The sequence below is a fragment of the Triticum urartu genome, chromosome 2A (genome assembly GCF_056163025.1).
Source record: "Triticum urartu cultivar PI428250 chromosome 2A, HENAU_Tu73, whole genome shotgun sequence".
NCBI classification, from domain to species: domain Eukaryota; kingdom Viridiplantae; phylum Streptophyta; class Magnoliopsida; order Poales; family Poaceae; genus Triticum; species Triticum urartu.
The window spans coordinates 207,443,453-207,463,501 of NC_141874.1; the positions used below are offsets into that span (position 1 = coordinate 207,443,453).

The 20,049-nt window shown below is 44.1% G+C and overlaps 2 protein-coding genes across 2 annotated transcripts; both read right to left on the reverse strand.

Moving 5' to 3' along the window:
• Nucleotides 1-10,506: 10,506 nt before the first annotated feature.
• Nucleotides 10,507-12,579, reverse strand: LOC147984565 (uncharacterized). Its single transcript, XM_087543636.1, has 2 exons — nt 12,444-12,579; nt 10,507-12,196 (listed from the first exon to the last, which is right to left on the reverse strand). The coding sequence occupies exons 1-2, from the start codon at nt 12,472-12,474 to the stop codon at nt 10,836-10,838; spliced, it is 1,392 nt and encodes a 463-aa protein (XP_087399762.1). The 5' UTR covers nt 12,475-12,579; the 3' UTR covers nt 10,507-10,835.
• Nucleotides 12,580-12,707: 128 nt separating this feature from the next.
• LOC125536777 (uncharacterized) lies at nt 12,708-19,385 on the reverse strand. The gene is made up of 4 exons (XM_048700030.2): nt 18,228-19,385; nt 15,869-18,103; nt 14,088-15,762; nt 12,708-13,841 (listed from the first exon to the last, which is right to left on the reverse strand). Exons 3-4 carry the CDS (start codon nt 15,056-15,058, stop codon nt 13,313-13,315), a joined length of 1,500 nt encoding a protein of 499 aa, XP_048555987.2. The 5' UTR covers nt 15,059-15,762; nt 15,869-18,103; nt 18,228-19,385; the 3' UTR covers nt 12,708-13,312.
• Between the last annotated feature and the right edge of the window lie 664 nt (nt 19,386-20,049).

Genomic DNA, 20,049 nt, shown 5'->3' on the forward strand with positions numbered 1-20,049 from the left:
AACGAGCGAGATTCCTATTTAAAACTGTTATTTAGTTGCTAAAAATGTTTCTAGATTACACTAGCATCATATAGAACACGACTAACCAGAATAATTCGCGGGGGAAGCCACGGTTGTGAAGATAGCCCGAAGGTCAGGTTCGTACAGAGGGAAGTTCAGGCGCATTACTCAGGCAGTGCAGGTTGTGATCAGAATATTATTCTGATCCCGTGATCAGAATAGTGTTTATATATATATATATATATATATATATATATATATATATATATATATTCGTGCTATTCGTCACCCTAGGTGAGAAATAGTTATTCTTCACCCCCTCTCTATTTTGATGTCAATGCACCGTATTTTTAGGTTTCGTAAATTTTGTCTTATTTCATACGTAAAAATAGAATGTAAGAAAATATATAGTCGCTGTAAAAATATTTTATGTTACGTAAAATTACAAACGTAAAAACATAGTGAAAAACATACGTAAAATGCGATATTTTTTGTCTTATAACCTTTTTTTCTTATACCAAATTTTACGTAGTGAATCAATATGAATGTAACTATTTGTATTCCAAACATAATTTATTTATGAAGGGATCGTAAGATTACCTCGGGTGAATGCATCCTGGGTGATAAATATTATTACTATATATATATATCAATTAGGCTGCAAGTGTGTACTTATTGGTGAAAGTGTTGTCCAGTGGGAATTATATTTTGGGGTCGCGCTATTTGTCACCCTGGGTGAGGAATAGTTATTCTTCACCCCCTCTCTATTTTGATGTCAATGCACTGTATTTTTAGGTTTCGTAAATTTTGTCTTATTTCATACGTAAAAAGAGAACGTAAGAAAATATATACTCTCTCTAAAAAATATTTTATGTTACGTAAAATTACAAACGTAAAAATATAGTGAAAACATACATAAAATGCGATATTTTTATCTTATAACCTATTTTTTTTCTTATACCAAATTTTACGTAGTGAATCAATATGAATGTAACTATTTGTATTCCAAATGTAATTTATTTATGAAGCGATCGTTAGATTACCTCGGATGAATAATTACTTATTCTGCATCCTGGGTGATGAATATATATATATATATATATATATATATATATATATATCAATTAGGCTTCAAGTGTGTACTTGTTGGTGAAAATGTTGTCCAATGAGAATTATATTTTGTATTACTCATGTAGTCTACAAAGTCTGTCGCACAACCTTGTAACTTCTTACCCCATTTCTAAATTTGTACTAGTCCTCTATACCGTATATTGCGCTACTCGTACTACTACCTCCCTCCTGGTTTACTGGTCCCCTTCGTAATTTGTGTCAAATTTTGACCATAAATTTCTTCAACTAAATGTTAATGCATGTCACAAAAAAATATATCGTTTTATTCGTATTTGAACATAGTTTCCAATGGAATAATTTTCGGTGACACCTATGGTTAAAATGTGACACTAAATACGACTAGTAAGTAGTATAGTAGCAGTACTAGTATACGTCGGTCAAATTATTCATCATGTCCACACATTGAATTGACGTGACAACACACTGCGCCTGAGGTGACACAAGAATCCCGGCGGTGTCTTCGGGTATTGGAGTACCACTTATCTGTCGAAATCTTTCATCATTCACTTAAAATAGTCGATTGATCATACATTGAGTACCATATAACTGGAATTAACCGATGCAAGTCCAAGAAGGATTGGTCGGTGTTGCCGGCTGGCGTCAAGTTCGATCTCACGAATCAGGAGCTGATCAAGCACCTTGAGGCCAAAGTGACTGCTGACAGCGCGAGATCTCACCCTCTCATCAATTTTTTCATACCAACCATCGACAGCGAGCACGGCATATGCTACACCCATCCTGAGAAACTTCCAGGTAAGACACCGATCGGCCGTCTACTTGCGCAAACATATTCCTTTGTTCATAGCTCTATTTTTCTTTTCAGACGCAGACCTAGTGAAGCAATTACAATTTGATAGTTAATAAAAAGTGAAACAAGTGACTGCAATACCAAAGATGTTATGAAAATGCCAACCACGTACACTAAAACATGTATTCGACAATACTGCAGGTATCACACTGAGTGGCCTAAGCAAGCATTTCTTCCAGCACAACTCTAGGGTGTTCAAAAGGGGCACGTGGACGCGTCACAAGATACAGTCGGAGTGCGGCACGCACGCGATGTGGCACAAGACCAGCAATACTTTGCCGATGGTGGTCAACGGACGGCAGATGGGTAGCAAAAAGGTTCTGGTGCTGCACACCAACAAGAACTTCGACTAGCAGAGGACCAACTGGGTGATGCACCAATACCACCTCGGGGACCTGGAGCAAGAGAAGGAGCAGGAGCTGGTCCTCTGCAAGATTTTCTACCAGGCGAACACTAGGGCCAGAGTAAAAAGATTATAAGTTAGTTTGATATTGGTACTTATACTACCTTGTTGTCCGCAAGTTGGTATTGTTGTTAACGATCTTTCAGTATGAACTTGGCATTTGCTTCCAACCATCATGTCAAGGGTCGGCGTGGATATAAAGCTGAATCATTTGTTTCGAAACGAATTTTCAGGCACCTGATTTTTATTTGATGGGTAGCATAAGCACCTGCCGTTCGAATTTCCAGCTCTCCAAATTTTTCGAAACAAGTGCATGCACTTATTATCACGATGAAAAAACAATATACCTGATGCATCCCAGTTATCAGTCTGTACTTGCAGAATTCTCTCATTTGTTGAGCAGATATATTATTTTTTCAGGTCGAGCAAGTTTCAACTGGGCTGTAGACTGCCCAGGCTTGGTTTTGTTTTTAACAGGCCCAGCCCATAACGACAACGGGGCACAAAGATCCAGCAGGTATCTACTGGCCTCTAGCCCGCCAGCGTTAGTTATATTTTTTCTTACAACATCCACAGGCAATTTTTTACTGAATCGAACACACAACCCAGTTCTATTTTCCTCTTGAAACGCCATGTCCAACATCCATTTTCTAATCTCTAGCTATAGTTTTACTAGTTCATATACACGTATCATTATATTGAAAATACATAAAGTTCTTCATATTTACATCCTTATTATTGTTGTTGTTTTTCCTCCCAGCGCTGATTTTTTACCACTGATTTTCCCTTAAACCAATACAATTGTCCCATGTCTTATTTGCTTACAAAAACAAGATGATTTTTTTAGCAAATCAATAAGTTCTTAAAAAATGTTTATCATTTCGAGATTACAACAGTTCGGACTCCTCCGAAATATGCAAAATAAGGTTGAACTTTTTAACTGTGGTCCTGGGCAAAAAATGGGTTGTAATAAATTACTTAAGAATTAGCAAATGGGCTGCAAATTATAAAAAAATTAGCAAATGGGCTCTATGTTGTCTGCCCTAGATTTGGAGGCTGACTTGTAGGCCTACTAAGTTCATGCGTACACAAGGTTTCTCAAAAAAGAAACTTAGTCAACAATCGACTCTACCAGCGTCAGACCGTTAGATGTCAATCTAACGGCAATAGTGCTTCTTCAGTCTCTGATCTTCCTGCTCCAGCCGCCCAAACCAGTGCCGACGGAACCGCTTGCTCCCGCCTCCCGTGGTCGGTTGTGCTGTCGGGCAGGCCTCACGGCCCCACCATACTCGCATCCCTGGCCTGTCTATCCCTCTACTCACCCACACCTCCTGTTATTTTCCGACGACGGCAGCCGAACCAGTCAACCCTCGTACTCCCCACCGCGTGGGCAGTCACTATTGTGTCTTCCCCGGCTCCGTGTCGTTCCCTTCATAGGCCTCGCCGTCGTCCACTGCCCTGGTGCTCTCGGCGCGGCGTGGTCAACGTGGTCAACGAACGACATCCATCAGAAGTGGACTGTACGTGGAGAGGCTGACAGCTGGGTCCATGGCTGTACACAAGGAAATGCCTCCTTACTACGCGCAAAATAATGATTCCTCCACCTGACATCTGGGACCCACCGGAAGGGCCTCTGTATTTTGCGAAAAAAAACATTCCCCCTGCTGACAGCTCAGACCCATCACCTATATCTTCGCACGCAAGGAAGTGCCTCCTTATTACGCACAAAAAAATGAATACCCCCTGCGTGGGAGGCTGGCTTGTGGGCCTACTAAGTTGACGGGGATGGAGGGCTTTGTCAACTTAGTCAATATGAATGATTCTAGCTCCAGTGACCGTACGATGTCCATCCAACAGCCGTAGTGCTTCTTCAACCTCTGGTCTTTTTGCTCCAGCCGCCCAAACCAGCGCCCGTCGTGCCGCGTGCTCCTGCCTCCCGTGGCCGGCTGTGATGCCGCGGAGGCCTCACCGCCCCCTACTACTCCCACCGCTGGCCAGGTCATCCGCTTCTACTCACTCACGCACCCCGTTATTCTGCAGCGACGACAGCCTCACACCGCAGCCGAACCAATGAACCCTCGTCCTCCTCTCCGCCTGGGCTTCCACTGTCGCGTCTTCCCCGGCTCCACGTCATCCCCTTCTTAGGCCTCGCCGTCGTCCACCGCCGTGGTGCTCTCGGCACGACGTGGTCAATCTGGTCAAGGAACGACTTCCATCGGAAGAGTACTGTACGTGGAGAGGCTGACAGCTAGGTCCACGGCCGCAGAAAGGAAGTGCCTCCTTACTACGCACAAAATAATTATTCCTCCACCTGACAGCAGGGACCCACCGGATGGGCCACCATATTTCACGAAAAAAACGTTCCCCCCTTGACTGCTGGGACCCACCAGCTACATCTTCGCACGCAAGGAAGTGCCTGACAGTCGGGACCCACCTATTCGAAGTGTACATAGTGTTGTCATTCTAGTCGCGAATGTGTATGTACATACTGGCCGATGTAGAGGCGCGCACGTGTCGTAGTAGAGGCGCGCACGTAGCATGTACACGTACATACAATGGCCAGGGTGCAAGAAAGTAAATACGGTCATGTACGTACATACCGACGGGGTCTCGAACGCCTACTCGCGCATACGTACGGCCAGGGCTCGTGTACATGGCTGGGCCGAAATGGAGAAACTGCGTCGTCGTCGTGTTCATGGGGAGACAACCGGCTGGGTCGGAACAGAATGCGTTGTCGTGTTCATCGGGAGCCAACCGACTTGGACGGAACAGCCGATGGAAACGAGGCATGGCGTACCACAGAACGGAGGACACGGCCTTGTGTTCGACCGGCCACGGTCGAAACAGGATCTTGTTCATCGGGAGGGGTCTGGCGTACCGCAAAACGGAGGAAACGAACTTCTGTTGGACCTCCTACGATCGAAACGGGGTCCTGTTGACCAGGTAGGGTGTGGCGTACCGCAAAACGGAGGAAACGGACTTGTGTTGGAGCGCTACGATCGAAACGGGGGTCCTGTTCATCGGGAGGGGTGTGGCGTACCACAAAACGGAACTCCACAGGATACTGTTCATCTCCACCGTCGACCTCCTCCAGCCTCCACGGGCTACTGTTCATCCACCGTCGACCTTCTCCAGCCTCCACCTGTGACTGTTCATCCATGGGCTCCTGTTCATCCAGCCTCCACCGGCTACTGTTCATCCAGCCCTCTCCACGGGGTCCTGTTCAACCACCCCTCCACGAGCTACTATTCATCCAGCCCTCCACTGGCTACTGTTCAACCATCCCTCCACCGGCTACTGTTCAACCATCCCTCCACCGGCTACTGTTCAACCATCCCTCCACCGGGTCATGTTCATCCAGCCCTCCACGGGGTCCTGTTCATCCATCGGCTCGATCGATCGGGGTATTGTTCATCCAGCGGCAACGGCCTCTACTACCATGGGTTCCTGTTCATCCAACCCTCACCGGGAACTGTTCATCCAAACCTCCCAACAACGCTCATTGTTCATCCAAAGGCAGTATCGATCGGCTTCAGTTAGCAGCAGTAGCGAAGGAATCGCTCGATCGGGTTCAGTTAACAGCCATCGATCGATCGCTCGGGTTCAGTAACGCGTAGCCTGCAGTGCAATCCCTCGGGTTTAGTTAGAGCCCAATGCCTTGCTCGGGTTTAGTTAGAGCGCAACGCCTCGCACACACGCGCGTACGTACGAGAGAAATGTGCATCGCTCGGCCCCCGACCAGCCACCGTAACCGGGAACTCCCCGGTATTTTCCTCGCCCTCGCTTCTACCACGGTTTTTTCCGTCATGGACGGCCCAAAGAATGTCATGCAGCTGCGTCTCCGATGCGCCCAGGACGAAAAGCCCATTTTCTGTCATGATTTTTTGTCATAGAAGTAGGACCCCACCACATCTATGATGATACCGGGTTTTGTCATAATTATTGTCATAGAAGTGTCATAAGTATGACAGAAAAAATCGTTCGGCCCAAAATGTCACGGATGTGTCTTTTTTGTAGTGTATTTGAGTTACGAGTTTTGGCCTTCATTTAAAATAACTAGTGGAACCGTTGCACCAAATGGCGCCGAGGCACGCTAAAGCCATGTCCGCGATGAAAAAAGGTTCCATGGTTTAATACCCTCTAATAGTAAACATGGTGGAATATTGTGTATAACGATATGAATATACATGGCTTAACTTTATGGTAAACGCTTGTATCCGGCGCGTCGGCCGAAACTTCGGCCGGTCGCGCGCGGACCGTATAATACAACGCGATTAAACGTTTCCATGTGCCCCCCAAGTCACACGCGCGCTATCACATGCCGCACCTGTTGGGTTGGTGGGTCTACGCAGCCACGCCGGCTTCCCTTATCTTCGCAAGTTGTCTCCTCCACCACTCTTTCTTCTTCCTCATCCCTGCTGCTGTTGTTCCTTTTTCTTCTTCCTCATGTCTGCGGCCACCTCTGCTTCCTGGTATAGCCACCTCTAGCGCCGCACTGGGCGAGCGTGCTGCGACGAGTCTCCTCCCCAGGAGACGCCCAGCGCCAGGAGCTGGGACCGCGCGTTGCCGGTGCTGCAAGCACAGTTTGTTCAACTGGAACGACACCGGCGGCGTGTTACGAAATTGCTACACCGGAGAGCTGAGAATGACGCACGCTACCTGCGGTGCTGCAACCGTTGATGCAATATGCTGGAACCTGCCAGCAGAAGAGTTGCAACCAGACGCGCATGCCATAATGGAATCGATACACGCCCGAGCTGGAACCGTGTTCTCGTGACGTTGGAACCATACCCCAAAGATGCTGGAACGGCGAGCCGACGATGCTTCAAAGCTCCATGCTGGCGGGGGAAATGTTCGAACCAGCATACAAAAATGTTGGAACCAACATCTACCAAAGCTACATCCATAGCAATGGTGCTACGCCCGCGGTCGATTTTTTTTGCTGGAACCGGCTACTTCCGGAGCTGCAAGCATGGTGTGCGGATGCTGGAACCATTACTGATGAAAGCTGGAACCGGTGTTTTTTTGCTTCAATCGATGAAGCGGTGCTGAAGACAACGACCGGTGCTGCCGCGGTAGCCTGCAACCGGCAGCAGCAAAAGCTACATCCGATGTTTGATTTTGTTGTGATGGTTATATGGGCAAATCAGCGACCCAGGAGGCGACGACGAGAGGGCAGTGCACAATGCCCCCGTGCGTCGGGTGTTGATAGCGAAGGTGGCGGGGCGACACAAGCCCGATGCTGCAACCACGGGGGGTGGTGGGCTGCAATCATGGCGGGGCGGCGCAAACCGGAGCAGTGACACGTCCATGGCTACGAGCTGCATGTTGAGGCATCCATGGCGAGGAAGCGAATGGTGATAGTGAGGCTGCACACCGTCAGCGACGAGGGGGCGCATCCATGGCAGGGAGCGGGGCGGCCTGCGGCGCTCGCCGTCGCTCTTCAATCTATGCGTGGTTGCTGCTTTTTCAGGATAAGATGCGAAGGAAGGGGATGAACAGAGGACTCAATCTAGACGGGTGGAAAGTAACACATCGAACACTCATGGTGCGACCGACCCAAACTTTGGGTCGGCGCGCCGGCGCCTAGTACCGCCCTAACTTTATAGAGTCTAATTTAAAACAAAAAAACATGGCTTGGTATGAAAAATGAAGATAGAATTGTCTTTCAAAATCTATACAATGAGTGTTTTGAAAATATTTATCTTTCTCGGTAAAAATAGGTTTTAGCAACTTCTTAGGCGTTTTGACAATTGTTGTGTACAATGAAAAACACACGCACACACACACATACTTATTTGGTGGTATAACAGATCCTTATGTATGAAAAGGAAAACGTATTTGTGGCGTGCGTTAAAAAACATAAAAGAAAGTACATGCCCATTTTTTTAGACATATGCATGTCTTTTCTTTACTCCTTTATTAGTTAGCTAAAAAGTGTGATTGATTGTACAGAGTTAAACTCATATAAAACTATAGAAGGAAAGATGGCAACAACAGAGTACAATTGTATTATGTGCAACAGTTGCCAAAATTAGTTAGCTAATAAATGGGTTGAAGGGAACCAAACATTATATAGTAGTTTATGCAACATCTCATTCTCCTAGAAAATGAGCCCACAGAAAAAACAAGCGGCCAACAACAAAAATACAATTGATTTGATACAACGATAAGAGAAATGAGTATAACAGTCAAAGAAACAAAAGATATAAATTAGTTTTTTAACCATGCAGGACAGTTGCCAGACTCATCCTGCTCTCGATTCTGGTCATCAGTGCGGGGAATCAACTCCTGACCAGCGACTTCAGCAACAACAGACAGCATGCTCCTTCGTCTTTATCCTTTAATACCGGAACTCAAAATCCCAGGAATCAAATACTCCCTCCATCCCAAAATAAGTGTCTCTCCTTTGTAATAACTTTATACTAAAGTTAGTACAAAGTTAAGACACTTATTTTAGGACGGAGGGAGTAACAGTCAACATCTCGGCTGCTCAGGGTGGCATTGATAGCAATGTGGCCCGTACTCCTGCCCATAAGTTTGACAAGACCGATGCCATTCACAGAGCTCACAACCTTCACATGTGCCGCATCGATCGCCTGCTGAGCAACCTCCACTGCAATTTGAAGCCCAAACGACCTGTCTATGACGCCAATGTCATTGTCCACAATTTTTGGGATCCTGTAAATTTGAGTATCGCCACGGCTCCTCTCATGGTTACATCTCCGCCAATCGCATAGATATGTGAATTGTCATAAAAGGAATATTCAGACAGGATAGTAAGATCAAGGCCTAATGAACAGGAACAATTGGCATTGTACTTAAATTTTTTTGACAATAAAAATAATTACACAGAAATCTTAATCCTGACTAACATGGACAATCATGAGTATTTCCAGACTTTTCTGTAATACACCATGATCCTTTAAATCACAGCTTTGAACAATTGTAGTACATTAGAGTAAGGCCCAGGTGATCCCAATCTTAAGTGCTTACGCATTCTGTACATCTCCGCATGATTTTGCAAGTATTGGCGACAACGCAACCCACAAAGCATGACATCAATCATCAGGCACGACCATGGATATATAAGTTAAAAGTGTAGTACTCGATCCGGTATATATCTGAAGAGAAACATACTATCAATTATCAAAGGATATTAAACATACGAAGTTGCTAAAAAATTCTGAGGATTGCCGTCTTGGTTTCTGATTGAATGCTAAAAGGGTCAATGATTAGGATAAAAATGTTGTAGGAATAGGAAAATCATAGAAAGTGAGATGACATACATCTCAATTCCTATAGAGGAAGAGATGTCATTTGATGCATAGCATAGGAATTTTTTCATTGAGTCTTAGCTAATGTTTTTTTTCCTCCAAATATGAAGGATTGATTCCTATCCTATATAGGAATACGAATCCATTCCTACAAACCAAAAGGCCTCAAAGGAAATTTTCCTATGCAAATCCTATCCTATAGAAATCCTATGACATTCCTACAAACCAAAGAAGGCCTCAATGGTAAAATATGCAGCATAGCTTTACGGTCAATCCGTCGAGCACTTTTAAGGCACAATTAAATAGATTCACTTAGGAAAGAGCAGTTACAATGTATATTATCGTAGTATCATGTAGTAGTACTAACCAAGAAGAATTGTTTGATAGATCCGAGATTCTAAGTGATACTTGTAATCTTTTTCGTACCTAAAAGAAATAGCACCAAACCAATGTAGGAAAACAGGGTTGCCGTTCGTAAGAGCAAAATATGCAGCATAGCTTTACCATCAATCAGTTGAACACTTTTAAGGCACAAATAAATAAATTTGCTTAGAGTAGCTCAGCGGCGATGAACAACCAAGTGCCAAATTGATAACAATGCAGTAGCTCCGTGCCAAATCCAATGCATACTTTCTTATAGAAAATAAAGAGGAACTCAACCAAGCCTGTAAAAGCAATCATATTGCAGACGATAAGATACAAATGTTGCATGTGTATTTCATTCACAGAGCAAAAATGCCAGGTGAGTAATTTGCTGGCGGCAGAATGACATTAATAGCAGATGATGCTACATTCAAAACTGTTGAAGGGAAAGATGCAAAATTTGGTAAGCATTGCTACTCACCGGCACATCTTCTATGTATTATCAATACAGTAAAACAGACCAAGACCATAAAACTTTTTTTTTGAACAGAGAAAGGCACCCGAAGATACCAATATATTCAGCTCACAGAACATTTTACAGTCGAGATTACACCATCTGCTAGAATAAAGAGAAAGAAGAACTGCAGATGTAAAGAAAGAAGAGCTGAATAAAGACATATGAGAGAGCAAGGAACAAGACCCTTGCTAAAGAACAGCATGTCCTAAGAAACAAAGGAAGAGAAGGGGAAAAGAAAATTCCAGCTTTGACAGCAATCTCCTTCTTTCCAACAACCGAGCATAGACCATCATATCATGTTGAGATGAGGAACTTCCTAGAGCTATCAACTTTCTCCTAAAAGCAATACACCTTATGAAGCTGAATTCCTACAAAATTAAAATCAACAAGAGAGGCAGCTACAGGACATGATTCAGTGACATGAGAGTGAGAAGAGCAATTGAGTGTAGGTCCTCCAGCCATTTGAAAAACTTGATGAGCTAAATTGTGAGCCACCCCATTCAAATTCCTAGAAATATGAAAAACTTGGGGATTAAGATTAGAAGTAGAGTTTACAAAAGAAGCCACTTCTTTTCTAATATTCCAAGGAGTGGAAGAGTGAGCAATATTCCTGGCAGCAGCAACAGTGGCAAGAGAAAGAGAATCAGTTAAAAAAGTAGGAGTTTGAATGTTAAGGCAAGCCGCCAATTGAGCTGCACAAGCAAGAGCAATTGCTTCAGCTTGAAGAGGAGTGTCCATCGAAGGGCCTGAAGCTTGAACCTGAATATTTATTTCCCTATTAGAAGAAGGAAGACAAAAGTAAACTCCCACACCTGTGCGCAATTGACCTTGCTGAAATCCTGGAACTCTAGAAGTTCTGAAAGCAGCATCAGAAAACACTTTAGCACCATTAATGAGAAGGTCTGATTTGAGAGTATTGCCTTGCTTAGGAAGAGGAGAATTATCAGGTTGAGAAGCCTGCAAAGACTGAATATTAGTAGAAGGCAGAATCTCCTCTTGGAGAATATTATTCAAACTAGTAGCAGCAATTTTAATTTGGTAGGGAAAAGAAAATTTCCTCTCAAAGAGGAAATCATTTCTAGCCTTCCAAATGCACCACATAAAATTGAAAATATTTTGCAAAGATGCATAAGGATGGCCCATAGAAGCAAAGTGAATCAGAAGGGAATGCATTGAAGAGTGACCTTGCACAAGGATGTCAGATCTAAGAAACCAAGGAGCAGAGAACCAGGCCGCTCTAGCAAAGTCACAAAGAAAGAAAAGGTGAAACTCATCTTCTTGCTGAGCACATCTACAACAATTCTGCAAAATGTGAATAGAAAAACGGCCTGCTCTCATTCCTGTGGGCAAAGCTTTGCTAAGCATCCTCCAAGCAAAAGTTTTAACCTTGGGCAATAAATCTTTCTGCTTCCAAATAGTTTTAAGAAAAGCTTTCAAATCCAAAGGAACATCCAGAGAAGCAGTTCTAGGATTAGTATGAATGTCTTGTAAGCAAAGTTTATAAGCAGCTTTGGAAGAGCAAATACCATTGGGAGCCAAAGGCCAACAAAGAATATCAGCATTATCATCATCGAGAATATCAATGTTGATAATCTGAGTAGCCAAAGGTTGCTGAAAAAGAGAGAAAATGAGCTGACGGTTCCATTGCCTTTGCCCAGGCTGCCAAAGATCCCTAACCAAGGAGGGATAAATAAAGCCTGATGGTTGAGGAATGAGAAAATCATGAATAGAGTTCCAAAGATTGCACCAAGGCATGCTCCAAATAGAAACATTACCTTGGGTGAGTTGATAGAAGGCATGCTCTTTAAGTTTAGGAAGCATTTTTAAAATGGAAGCCAAAAGGCAGATTTAGGTGGATTATTAGTAGCTTTCCAAATAGAAGTGGTAGAAAAATATTTGGCTTGAAGAACACAATATAATTGGGAGGAGGGGTTTTTAGCTAACCTCCAAGCCGCAGCAAGAATAAGACTCTCATTGACGGCTTTTAGATTTCTGATTCCAAGACCACCTTCAGACTTGGAGTTGGTAATATCCTTCCATGCTCTGAGACAAAGACTCCTCTTAGAATCTGTTTCTCTAATCCCTGTCCACCAAAAATTCCTAATGATAGAAGTGAGCTTGGCAATAAAATTTTTTGAAAACAGAATGTTTGCCATATAGTAAACAGGGATAGCAGAAAAGACAGAGCGAATAAGTTCAAGACGGGCAGCATGAGATAGCATGTTAGCTTTATAAGAGGGGAGCTTATTTAAAAATTTATCCAAAACAAAGTTATAAGCAGCACCCCTATTCTTAGCAGGCAAAATTAAAGGATGACCAAGATGAGTGAAATTAGCATCAAGATTAGCAACAGGAAAGACTTGCTTAATATCATTAATAATATTCTGAGAAACATGATTGCTAAAGAGAATGGCAGATTTATTCCAGTTAGGAGTTTGACCAGAAAGAGCACAAAAGTGTTGAATAAGACTGGCCATCGTCTGAGCCTCCTGATAAGTAGCGTGCCCACACACCAGAAGATCATCTGCAAATAGAAGAGAATGGACAGAGGGGCAGTTTGGTCCAAGAGAAATTCCCTGCAATTGGTTAGCCTGCAAAGCTTCATTAAGCAAGATGGAAAGTTCATTAATTGTAAGAACAAACAAGTAAGGAGACATGGGACAGCCTTGTCGTATTCCTCTGAAGCTCTTAAATTTAGGAGAGGGCTGGCCATTAATGAGAACAGAGAATGAGGGAGATGAGACGCATGCATGAACCAAATTAACAAAATGACCATGCAGCCCTTTACGAGCCAGAGCAGAAACAATGAAATTTCATTCTAAACGATCAAAAGCTTTGGCAAGGTCAATCTTAAGCATAAAGGCATCATATTTCCAGGATTTAAGAGAAAACGAGTGAGCAATTTCTTGAGCAATGATAATGTTGTCACCAATACGTCTACCCTCAATAAATGCTTGTTGAGCTTGGTCAATGTAATCAGGAAGATGATGCTTAAGTCTATTCGCAAGAGACTTAGCAATGATTTTATAAAGCACATTACAAAGACTAATAGGACGGTAGTCCATGGGCACAAGAGGAACCAACTTCTTAGGGATAAGAGCAATATTGGTATCATTGATGTGAGGGGGAAGTGTAGCAGTATTATAGAAGTGAGTGACAAGCTGAGTTACCTCATCCCCAATCCAATCCCAAGTAGCTAAATAAAATTCTACATTGAACCCATCAGGACCAGGAGAAGCATTAAGCTTCATGTCTTTAAGAATCCGCAAAAGTTCAGTCTTGTCCGGAATAGAATAAGTAGGATCATTGTTGTCATTAGTCCAAATAGGGGAAGAAAAAGGCCTGCCAGCATAAGTGTTAGGAGAGGAAAATATGTGTCTGAAATAATTAATGAACGTTTGCATCATGGCCTCCGGTTTGAAATGAATATTGTCATGCTCATCTTTGATAGAACAAATAGTATTTCTTTTTCTACGTTTGAGCACAGTCTGATGGAAGAATTTTGTGTTGCGATCACCTTTTACAGCCCAAGACTTTTTACTTCTTTGCCTGTAAAACTGATTGAGTTTGGAAAGCGTAAGTTCATACCTATTAGTAAGAGTACTTTCCAAAACATGGTCCTGTTGGTGGAGAGGCAGCTGTTGCAAATCCTTGATTCTGGATTCTAGCTCAGCAAGTTCTTGTTGAAGAGGTTTTTTCTTCTTGCACCAGACTTTTAAAGATCCTGCCAAAGAAGATGACTTTGCAGCAAAAGAGGTCAGGGAACTAGAAATCCAATTATTTTTAGCAAAAGAGTGAAAATCTTTTTCCATAAGCCACCAGTTTTCAAATTTAAAAGATTGTCTAGGCCTAACAAGTTTACCTTCCGAGGAAATTAAAATGGGAGCATGGTCACCAAGAATAATAGGAAGATTCAGCACTTTAGTATTAGGATAAAAAGCGCACCAATCAAAATTGACCAAGCATCGATCAAGACGTTTATGAATGGGCTTAGAAGTATGTTGCCTACCACGCCAAGTATAAGCAGGACCACTATAACCAATATCAAACAGCCCACAATTTTTAACAAGAGACCTGAAAGCATTCATACGATAGAAGTTGATATTACCATCACACGCATCCACATCATTAAGGTCCCCCATACAAACCATGGGCTTTCCTAGGTTATCATAGACAAAATCAGCAACTTGGTCCCAGATGGCATTAGTCTGCTTGTGATACGGGTCACCATATATACAAATAAGACAAAAGTTGACCCCTGAAGCTGCATGAACTACATTTGCTAAAATATAGTGAAAAGCAGCAGCATGCACAGAAACTTTGAGCTCATCGGTCCACATAAGCCAAAGGCCACCTGAGGCACCTCTAGAAGGAACAACAAAGCCGTTGGCAACATCAAACCTATTAACAAGATCGACAGAACGGACTTTGGAAGACTTGATTTCTGAAACAAATGTTACCTGTGTCTTCGTAGACCGCATCAAGTTGGCAAGATAGAGCATCCTCTCACTGCCAAGGCTTCTGCCCATACCTCGGCAGTTCCAGGCGATGGCCCTCATAGCGCCCAAAAGATATCTGGAATCGAGACAAATAACTCTGCCTTCCTCACCCCCACTCTCCTGGCTCAGCGCGAGCCCGGGGTCACCCACAGCAAGGAGACGCCAGATCTGCGAAAATAAGGCCGTTGGGCAGAAGCTCCGGATCTGTGGCGAAAGTGGAGAGCAGCAGCAGGTCACTAACAGAATCGGAGGGCAGTGAGTATCACGGGGAGGGAAGAAGCAGAGAAGCAACAAAAGGGGATCTGGATGAGCAAGATGGATTGAGGGAACAAGGGGAAGTAGAGAGGAGACACAAAGGAGAAGGGAATCCGGGAGACGAGGGATGAGATAGGAGATCAGAGAAGGAAGGGGAGGAGAAGAAGCGGCATGACACCAGTCACCAGGAAATCGCCGGAAATCACCAAGGAGGCAGAGCACTAGACGGAGGAGCAGGGGAGCTCGCGGAGAAGACAGAGCGCAGGACAAGGATACTGGATCTGGTCTCGCCGGACGCGGAGCAGGCGAGAGCTAGGAGATCAGGCCGGCGGCGGCCGGACGGCCACGCGCGAGCATGGCGGTCGCAGGAGCGCTCGGGCACGAATCGGCCTTGGGTGTCGCTCTGACCATAAAACTAAGTGGGGTGAGTGTGCTCACTGGGCTAGAGGTTGTGCTTGTGCAAGAACTCAACACGTCAGTCACGACACGGCCGCTGCAGTTGGAGAACACTGAAACATTAAAATACCTTATCTAAGTAAAAGGGTACAATTATAATACCATACGCAAGCTATTTATGGAACACACTATGGTGTTGAAGTGATGGAAAATTGTTACCTCGGAAATTTAATGGAATGCCAAGAAATATTTTCCAATATATAGCTCCGAACACCATCCTTTCACATGACTATAGCAAGAGGGCCTGAAATGAGAAGGTGGTAAGCAGATCAACCAATAATTTTATTTTGGAGAATACCTTGCTTATCAGTCATTACATGCAGTTGAGGCAATATCATGGACGGCCTGTTCTGGAATTCTCCAGCTCTCAACTTCACAAACTCCAGAATCAAAAAGCTGCAGAACGATTTAGCTCTTGGAAGCTAAATTCACGAAGCTGTTTCCGGCCGCAGTGCATTTTTGAGAAGCAACAAGAACCCAGCTCCACCTTTTACAGAATCTGGAGTTCTCTCTATTTACAAGATGTTTGCCATCGCCAAAGAAAACGTTTCGCCTGAGCCCTTCGACATACGCCCACGCTAGTGCACAGTACCGAGTCCTCCCACTCGATCTAATCGTTTTCCCTCTCCTGGGCTGCCTCCAGCCAGCCCAAAGGGGCGCCCAATGGGCTTTTTGCCTTCCAGCCGGGCTGCAGCGCTGAGAGAAGCCAGCTTCGCTGCCGAACCGTTTTCGATCGCTGGGCGAAGCGAGAAGCTCGCTCGAGAAGCTGAAGTTGCGGATTTGGTGGAGTTGGCAGAGTTTCAGAACAGGCCCTAATTCTTTTACTATCGAATGCTTGTGAAGTAGCCCTTTATAAAATCTGATGTATCATGAAATTTTTAATGATTAAGTGGAAGTACACACAAAATACAAAACTAACGCTCGCTGAGAATAGATGAAGAACCCCAAACTGGGTCCATCTTGCACTAAAAAATTGGAAATTGTGACAACAGACCTCCTACCTAACCAATTGTTTTTCCAGATTTAGGTATATTCGAGGTTGTGGCATCTTCTAATGCTGTATTCGTCTAATTATAATATCCAGTGACTTCCTACTCAGAAGATGAAGGTATCATATGTTGCAAATTCAAAAATGTTATCATGCATTGAACAACCAAAGATAAATTAGCAAAGGGTGGCATTAATATGAGTAGTAGAGAGGTGGGGAACCATGATCCTTCTTCATTCAGAGATTAACAACTGAGATTTTTTATTCCTGTACAAAGCAACACCGCACGCTCTATGTTTCAGCACAAGTGCATACTGCATTCAGAGATTAACAACTGAAATTTTCGATCTGGAGCCAATTAGATATATGGTAGCAGCTAGCATTCTTATTGAAGTGATTCTCACCGGAATCTATTTTGTATACAAAATTATAAGATGGATTATTTTGGGTTTACAGCTGCCATTATTAAGGCTCTGAACATGATACTATTTGCATTATAGTGGAGTGCTTTTAGACATATGCATAAAAGCAAACATTCGTTCTTATCATGTAACAGAGATACTGTTCTTTTGATAAGCGCTTTTTCTACCCATTTATAATAGGGACATGCTACTGCTTAGCTGCGCCTCTGTTTGCTGCCAATACTACGAACTATAATTTATGTGGGTGTACTTTATGCGTATATACACGATGTATAAAGCATGAACCTGGCAAGAAAAATACAAAGGAATATATGATGCTGCAGTATACCTATTTATCTAACTGAAATTAAGCCTACCACTTCCTGCTCTCTATTACTTCAGAATCATATGTATGAGAAAACACTGATACCCATTACTTTATACTGACAAGCTGCATGCTCCGGGACAAAGGTCTCGCACCATGTCACGCCGACAGCTCCTTTCTCTTCTCGAATCAACATCTTGATTTTGAGATGCAACATATAACCAGGTTTTTATCTTGATCCTAAACTAGTTCTGATCCTAAACTAATCTTGGAAACATTTTGTACCCAACATGCTTCAATCTGTACTCAGCGCATCAAAGGAAACAAAAAATGAATAACACCCAGTCGTGTAAATGCAGGGGCACTGAATTCAACTTACATTCCTATAATATTAAAATGACTGGAAGGTAAGAAGTGGTGGTCTTTTTATCTTGCCAATTGAGATATTAGCATACGAACTTCCAATGATGCTTCTGAAACACCAAATTCCTTATTACATATGCATCATGCCGCAATAAAATCTAGATGACGGCAATCTTCACAAAATGCAGATGGCACCTGCCTAAACTTGACACCATCAACCAGATGTAATTTCGATACCATGGGCAAAACTAAAAAAACAAGAGAGGAGTAAGCCGCTGCCTAGCAAACTTACCTCGAGGGACAGAGCATAACAACCCCTGCAAAATTATGAAGAAAAAATTCGTTCTTGTCAAACAAGAGAGGAAATCAAAAGGAAATGAAAAAAAAGATCCTTCTTCTCCGCTAATCTGAGAGGGATAAACAGAGGGTAAAATAACTCACAGAACCTATCTCTCCTTGACTGGTCTGTTAAGACCTCGGTTGTAGCAAAGGTATTTGTTCATGTTCCCCACAGACCACGGTGCAACCACAGCAAGGCAATGAACATGAACTGGAAGATGAAAGTCAGCACCAAATCAGGTAATATTGGAGGATGTCGGGTCTGCACTTCACATTTTACAATTCATAAGTGCACTCTTTTTTTTGTTCAAACAGAAAGTAATTAAGTATTAAGTCAAGCCTGGCCCCTCTAATGAAAAATTCCAAATAGCTAATCTAATATCCATACTCCAATCGTAAAGTTTGAACATAAAATCAAACAGAGGTAACAATCTCACTTTACCTGTAAATGGAATGCAACTAAGGAGATAATTTCCGTGGAGCAAATCGTTCCATCTTTCGGACAATTAACACAATGTATCTTAGCACAGAAATTCATCTACAGAAGTATCTGAAATCTTCCATCAATAGAAGAAACAAGTTTAAATATCCTTGATCTTGACATGCGTGCAAATCGGAAGAACATCAACGACATATAGATGCATAAATAACAAGATCAGGAGGAGATTAATGTGTGATGGGGGGAGAGAGAGAGGAGCCGAGGGGAAGCCCACCTTGGAATCAGCCATTGCTTGATGCTTGTGCCGCTCCCCAAAATCTGCCCGTGATTGCATGTCCCCGTCGCCGCACACATGGTGCTAGGCGGAGCCGTGCACCTTCTCCCTGCGTACCTCCTCGTACCGCACCATGTGCTCGTTACTGCCCTTCAGCGCGGACGTGACCCTCGCGGACGGCGGGCGGCCCATCAAGGCCGAGCTCTTGTACGCGCCACCGTTGTTGGCTGCGCTGGCCGCGGGGTTCCTCCTGTACAGAGGGGCTCTGGCTGAGTTGCTCCGGGGCCTCGCGGTGCGCTTCGCCGCCGGCGTGCTCAGGGTGGAGCATGTGAGGACGAAGGAGGAGAAGGAGCTTGGGGCGGACCAGGGAGGGGAGGATGCAGGAGGGCGCGGCTAGGGTTCGTGGGGGTGTCGGCTGAGACGAGGGAGGAGGGAGGGTGCGGGCGGGCGGCTGTGGGGATTGGGGGACAATGGGCTTTCCAGAGGCGCAACCGATCAGACCCTCACACCGACGAACCCAGCAATGCATGAGGACCCCACCGACGAAGCGGCCTACTGATACGTCTTCAATGTATCTATAATTTTTTATTATTCCATGTCCTCATATTATCAATTTTGAATGTTTTATATGCATTTATATGCTATTTTATATGATTTTTGGGACTAGCCTATTAACCCAGAGCCCAGTATCAGTTTCTGTTTTTACCTTATTTTAGAATATCGTACAAAAGGAAAACCAAACGGAGTTCAATTGACCTGAAACTTCACGAAACTTGTTTTTGGATCAGAAGAAGCCCAGAAGACTTGGAGTGCACGGCAGGGGATCTACGAGGAGGCCACGAGGCAGGGGGCGCGCCCACCCCCCTGGGTGCGCCCTCCACCCTCGTGGGCCCCTCGTGGCCCCCCTGACGTACTTCTTCCGCCTATATATATCTTCATATACCTTAAAAATATCCGGGAGCACAATAGATCGGGAGTTCCGCCGCCAGAAGCCTCCGTAGCTACCGAAAGCCAATCTAGACCCGTTCCGGCATCCTGCCGGAGGGGGATTTCTCTCCGGTGGTCATCTTCATCATTCCGGTGCTCTCCATGACGAGGAGGAAGTAGTTCTCCCTCGGGGCTGAGGGTATGTACCAGTAGCTATGTGTTTGATCTCTCTCTCTCTCGTGTTTTTGATTTGGCACGATCTTGATGTATCGCGAGCTTTGCTA

Coding starts and splice junctions, on each gene's coding strand:
- LOC147984565 (XM_087543636.1), bottom strand. CDS start 12,474: ATGAGAGTCTTATTCTTGCTGCGGCTTGGAG. Junction 12,197..12,443: donor ATTCTTGCTGCGGCTTGGAG/GTTAGCTAAAAA, acceptor CTCAACCATCAG/GCTTTATTTATCCCTCCTTG.
- LOC125536777 (XM_048700030.2), bottom strand. CDS start 15,058: ATGAGGGCCATCGCCTGGAACTGCCGAGGTATGGGCAGAAGCCTTGGC. Junction 13,842..14,087: donor GAAAGTACTCTTACTAATAG/GTATGAACTTAC, acceptor TTATGCTGGCAG/GCCTTTTTCTTCCCCTATTT.